The 6,290-nt window shown below is 40.9% G+C and overlaps 1 protein-coding gene across 1 annotated transcript in view; it reads left to right on the top strand.

Annotated features, from left to right (window-relative positions):
• SLC5A12 (solute carrier family 5 member 12) overlaps window positions 1-6,081 on the top strand; it is a 26,364-nt gene extending 20,283 nt beyond the window's left edge. Inside the window, exons 14-15 of the mRNA XM_015815387.1 lie at window positions 4,064-4,191; window positions 5,944-6,081. Coding sequence (XP_015670873.1) covers window positions 4,064-4,191; window positions 5,944-6,081 — 266 coding nt within the window. The remainder of the gene's footprint in view (window positions 1-4,063; window positions 4,192-5,943) is intronic.
• Window positions 6,082-6,290: the final 209 nt, after the last annotated feature.

Here is a 6,290-nt window from a genome sequence, read left to right as displayed (position 1 = left end):
AGCACTTTAAAGGTTGTTACTAACACCTTGAAGCGCACCCGGAAGGCCACAGGCAGCCAGTGCAGCTCGCGCAGGAGAGGTGTTACATGGGAGTATCTAGAGGCCCCCAGGATCCCCCGCGCGGCCGCATTCTGAACTAGCTGGAGCCTCCAGGTGCACCTCAAGGGGAGCCCCATGTAGAGAGTGTTGCAATAGTCCATGCGGGAAACAACGAGGGCTTGAGTGACCGTGCGTAGAGTGTCACAATCCAGAAAGGGGCGCAACTGGCGTATCAGGCGAACCTGATGAAAAGCCCCCCTGGCCACGGCTGTCACATGATCGTCTAAAGACAGCCGAGCATCCAGGAGGACGCCCAGGTTGCGGGCCCTCTCTGCAGGAGCTAATGACTCGCCCCCGATAGCCAGAGATGGAACCAACTGGCTATGACGTGACGCCGGAAACCACAGCCACTCGGTCTTGGACGGGTTGAGTCGAAGCCTGTTCCTCCCCATCCAGACTCGCACAGCCTCCAGGCACCGGGACATCACTTCCGCGGCATCGTTGGGGTGGTCCGGGGTGGAGATGTACAGCTGGGTGTCATCTGCGTACTGATGAAACTCCACCCCGAAACCATGGATGATCTCACCCAGTGGCTTCATATAAATGTTGAACAGGAGAGGCGAGAAAACCGACCCCTGTGGTACCCCACAAGTGAGGCACCTCGAGGTCGACCTCTGCCCCCCTGCCAACACAAATTGCGACCGGTCCAAGAGGTAGGAGAACCACCGTAAGACGGTGCCCCCCAAACCCAACCCCTCTAACCGGTGCAACAAGATACCATGGTCGATGGTATCGAAAGCCGCTGAGAGATCTAACAGGACCAGGATAGAGGAGCAGCCTCTATCCCGAGCCCTCCAGAGATCATCAACCAATGCGACCAATGCCGTTTCCGTGCTGTGCCCAGGCCGGAAGCCGGACTGGTGCGAGTCTAGATAGACAGTTTCTTCCAGGTGCTGAGGGAGCTGTCGTGCCACCACACTCTCAACAACCTTCGCAAGAAAGCGAAGGTTGGAGACAGGACGGTAGTTGGCCAAAACAGCCGGGACCAGGGAGGGCTTCTTGAGGAGGGGCCTCACCACCGCCTCTTTCAAGGCGGCCGGCAAGAACCCCTCACTCAAAGAAGCATTGACGATTCCCTGGAGCCAGCCTCGTGTAACCTCCCGGGAGGCCAGTACCAACCAGGAGGGACACGGGTCCAGTAAACATGTGGTGGTGTTCAGCCGTCCCAACATCCTGTCCATGTCCTCAGGGGTCACAGGATCAAACTCTTCCCACAAAATGGACTCAAGACCTGCCTCCATTGGCCCGCCTGAACTAGTCCAATCAGAGGCTAACCCGGCCCGGATCCGATCGATTTTGTCATGCAGGTAACACCCAAATTCCTCTGCCCGACCCTGCAAAGGGACATCCCGGACCCTCTGATGAAGGAGGGAACGGGACACCCTAAACAGGGCGGCAGATCGGTTACCTGCAGACGTGATAAGAGTGGAGAAATAGTTTCGTTTCGCCGCTCTTATCACTACTAGGTAAGTCCTTAAATGGGACTTTACCAATTTCCGATCGGATTCGGAGCGGGTGGCCCTCCAATTACTCTCTAGGCATCTCTTCCGACGCTTCATCACCCTCAGCTCCTCGGAGAACCAAGGAGCCAAGGTAGACTGGCATCGGGTGAGGGGCTGCAAAGGCACGACCCGGTCCAGGGCCCCCGCGGCCGCACCATTCCAGGCAGCCACCAGGTCCTCAGTTGAGCCGTGGGTCAAGGTCTCAGGTATTGGCCCAAGCTCCATCTGGAACCTCTCAGGGTCCATCAGGCGCCTGGGGCGGAACCATTTCGTCACTTCTGGTTCCGCCTCCCCACGGTGGGGCATAGCGGTAGGAAAGGCCAGCCGAAGGAGAGAGTGATCTGACCATGACAGGGGCTCAACAACTATTTCCCCTAAACTACGATCACTCAACCACTGGCCGGAGGCAAAAACTAAGTCCAGTGTGTGTCCTCCGGTGTGGGTAGGGACATCTACTAATTGGGTCAGGTCCATGGCCGTCATGGAGGCCATGAACTCCCGAGCCACCTCAGATGCTTCACCTAATGATGGCAGATTGAAATCCCCCATGACTAACATCTTTGAGTAGCCCAGGTTGAGAAACACTGCTTTCACCATAAGTTAATACTTCTCTGTTTTACTGTTTCAAAGCCAAATTCCTTAAAGATAAATTCAGATAATATTCCAGCACATTTTAAATTCTGAACAATGAGAGCATTGAAAACACTTCCAGTTAGACTGAATTAAATTTCTACAGTTCCAAGATTGGCATGGGAAAGGAGAGATATTTGGATTCTTGAATTTTACAGCCTTTCTGAGTGTGTCTTGAATGTATTTTAAGACTATTCCCTTTTATTTTCTTGAATCTTAGGAAAGCATGACACCTTTCTAAATTTATGTTGGAGATTTTTGATTTCAGATCTTTCCCTTCAAGGATGATCTCTGTATCTTCCTTTAAATAAGCTAATTCAAAATACCTTATATTATTTAGTTTTATTATTTCTACATAATCCATAAAAGTATGATTCTGTAGAAAAGACAATGCTTCTGAAGTATATACAATATGATGCATCAATCCTTAGATTTTCTAAAAGAATGGAATGAGTTCCACCAAATCTTGCTTGTCTTAAAAATAAGCTTAAATTTCATTTCCTACTGTTTCTCTACAACATACAATAAATGCAATAAGTTTTGTATTTATTGGATTATATAATAAAAACAATGGGATGTAATAATCAAATACTCTTTTCCCCAAATTAATTTTTATATTTGCTTCTTTTCATGATGGATTATGGTTGCTTATAGATGTATGATGTTCTACTATGTGATGCATTTTTGAAGTTAATTGTGGTCAGCCACTCTATAGATGGCATAGGATGTTTCTAAGTGGTGTGAGAGATTATTTCTTACATCTCCAGGAGGATGCAAGAAAAAATATTTTGTAGCAATAGTTGGACAATTTGGTTAAAGAACATATGCTGGATTATGCTAAGAACCCTATGGATCAGGCTGATAATGTCTTTATTTTAGCCAAGTTACAGCAGAATTATTTTTACCATAATAAGGTTGAATTCTCATTGAATAAGCTTAAATTACAGTAAAATATCAGGAATCAAGTGAACAAGCTGGTAGAATTATCAGAGCTTCATTTCTGAAACAGGGATGATGGGCAGATGGTTAGGTTCAGATTACTATTATTTCAGTATATAACTAAGAAATGCATGTTTCACTCCTGGCCATTTAGGGTTGTGGCAGTAGATTTGGATGTAACCACTTGCTTCATTTAATGGTTTTTTAAAAATTTATTCTCAGGATGAAGTGAAAATTGACTTTGAAACGAAGGCAGATGCAAATGATGGGCTGAAGAATGGATGGAAAAACAATTTACCTGGTTATAACCCCTGTGAGAAATCCTATACTAACACAAGCATGACTGAATCCCACTTTTAGCACAAATAGTAAAAAAAAAAAAGACATATAGCTGACCATAATAACAGAAGAAAACACTATTTATGTCTGCTAATTTGCTTAGAAGACATTTATTTATTATTTAATAGAGGGTCATATCTATTCAGGTCAGTTTCATAATAGACAAGGAATAGTTTCTAAAACACTAGCAGTACTTTAAGAAATAAAACTTTTTTGTTTAAAAGAATCCCANATGGAGGAATGCTTAGAACTGCTTATCTTCCGGTACGCCTAGCATTCCAGACATTGTCCACTCCCTTATTGTAGGGTCATGGTTCACATCTTCCAATCAACTTGAAAGATGTGATTTACTTCCGGTTTCTTTCTCCCGGGCTATCCCTATGCTCCTCCCTCTCTCCTAGTTGCTGGTTTAACTATATATATACCAGACACTTCTGCACATTGTCAAAGCAAGAATATACAGTATTTGCAGCGTTGACAATTAGAAAATAAAACATATTTGCTTTTTTGATAGATGATTAATGATTTATCTATCCTTTTTTTGTTCTATCCAGGTCCAAATAAAGGGAAAGATATTAAACCACTATTAATTCGCCCAATCTGTAATATATTTTGCTTCTGGTCTCCTAAATACAAGACATTTTGCTGGTGTGGAGTGGATCATAACAGAAAAGAACTTCATGTAAGATTATTGTATTATTCATTTGACATATCAGAGTAATGGATGGGGTTGAGCCTGATAGACTCCATCCCATATCTTGATACTCTATCCTGCCTCATTTTTCATCACCTTTTCATGAAGACACTTTCACTAAGGATGGGGCTTCAAAAAATCTTATGGTTCCTAAGAAGTTGTCCTAAAATCTATATGTCAGAATACTAAATAGATTTTTACCTCAAATATATATATAATTCTAATTAATTAAAAATGCATGTTGTTTTGAGTTGTGAATAGCACTAATAGACTTGGGCAAGTGAGAATACTGATGAATCATCCAGTCTATTTATTTTGTTCAGAAGGTTATGTTAGAAGAATTTGATAATGCCAAATTCTTCAAGCATCCCTAATTCTGAATACCTTATGGCAATGTTTCTCAACCTCGGCCACTTGAAGATGTGTGGACTTCAACTCCCAGAATTCCACAGCTAGCACAACCACTATAGCTAGCTATGGAATTCTGGGAGTCGAAGTCCATACATCTTTAAGTAGCCCAGGTTGAGAAACACTGCTTTCACCATAAGTTAATACTTCTCTGTTTTACTGTTTCAAAGCCAAATTCCTTAAAGATAAATTCAGATAATATTCCAGCACATTTTAAATTCTGAACAATGAGAGCATTGAAAACACTTCCAGTTAGACTGAATTAAATTTCTACAGTTCCAAGATTGGCATGGGAAAGGAGAGATATTTGGATTCTTGAATTTTACAGCCTTTCTGAGTGTGTCTTGAATGTATTTTAAGACTATTCCCTTTTATTTTCTTGAATCTTAGGAAAGCATGACACCTTTCTAAATTTATGTTGGAGATTTTTGATTTCAGCTCTTTCCCTTCAAGGATGATCTCTGTATCTTCCTTTAAATAAGCTAATTCAAAATACCTTATATTATTTAGTTTTATTATTTCTACATAATCCATAAAAGTATGATTCTGTAGAAAAGACAATGGTTCTGAAATATATACAATATGATGCATCAATCCTTAGATTTTCTAAAAGAATGGAATGGGTTCCACCAAATCTTGCTTGTCTTAAAAATAAGCTTAAATTTCATTTCCTACTGTTTCTCTACAACATACAATAAATGCAATAAATTTTGTATTTATTGGATTATATAATAAAAACAATGGGGTGTAATAATCAAATACTCTTTTCCTCAAATTAATTTTTATATTTGCTTCTTTTCATGGTGGATTATGGTTGCTTATAGATGTATGATGTTCTACTATGTGATGCATTTTTGAAGTTAATTGTGGTCAGCCACTCTATAGATGGCATAGGATGTTTCTAAGTGGTGTGAGAGATTATTTCTTACATCTCCAGGAGGATGCAAGAAAAAATATTTTGTAGCAATAGTTGGACAATTTGGTTAAAGAACATATGCTGGATTATGCTAAGAACCCTATGGATCAGGCTGATAATGTCTTTATTTTAGCCAAGTTACAACAGAATGATTTTTACCATAATAAGGTTGAATTCTCATTGAATAAGCTTAAATTACAGTAAAATATCAGGAATCAAGTGAACAAGCTGGTAGAATTATCAGAGCTTCATTTCTGAAACAGGGATGATGGGCAGATGGTTAGGTTCAGATTACTATTATTTCAGTATATAACTAAGAAATGCATGTTTCACTCCTGGCCATTTAGGGTTGTGGCAGTAGATTTGGATGTAACCACTTGCTTCATTTAATGGTTTTTTAAAAAATTTATTCTCAGGATGAAGTGAAAATTGACTTTGAAACGAAGGCAGATGCAAATGATGGGCTGAAGAATGGATGGAAAAACAATTTACCTGGTTATAACCCCTGTGAGAAATCCTATACTAACACAAGCATGACTGAATCCCACTTTTAGCACAAATAGTAAAAAAAAAAAGACATATAGCTGACCATAATAACAGAAGAAAACACTATTTATGTCTGCTAATTTGCTTAGAAGACATTTATTTATTATTTAATAGAGGGTCATATCTATTCAGGTCAGTTTCATAATAGACAAGGAATAGTTTCTAAAACACTAGCAGTACTTTAAGAAATAAAACTTTTTTGTTTAAAAGAATCCCA

This window comes from Protobothrops mucrosquamatus, unplaced genomic scaffold, assembly GCF_001527695.2.
Source record: "Protobothrops mucrosquamatus isolate PMUCROS unplaced genomic scaffold, P.Mucros_1.0 scaffold340, whole genome shotgun sequence".
Taxonomy (NCBI): domain Eukaryota; kingdom Metazoa; phylum Chordata; class Lepidosauria; order Squamata; family Viperidae; genus Protobothrops; species Protobothrops mucrosquamatus.
Note: the sequence above shows the minus strand (reverse complement) of the source record. Positions and strands in the feature narration are given on the sequence as shown.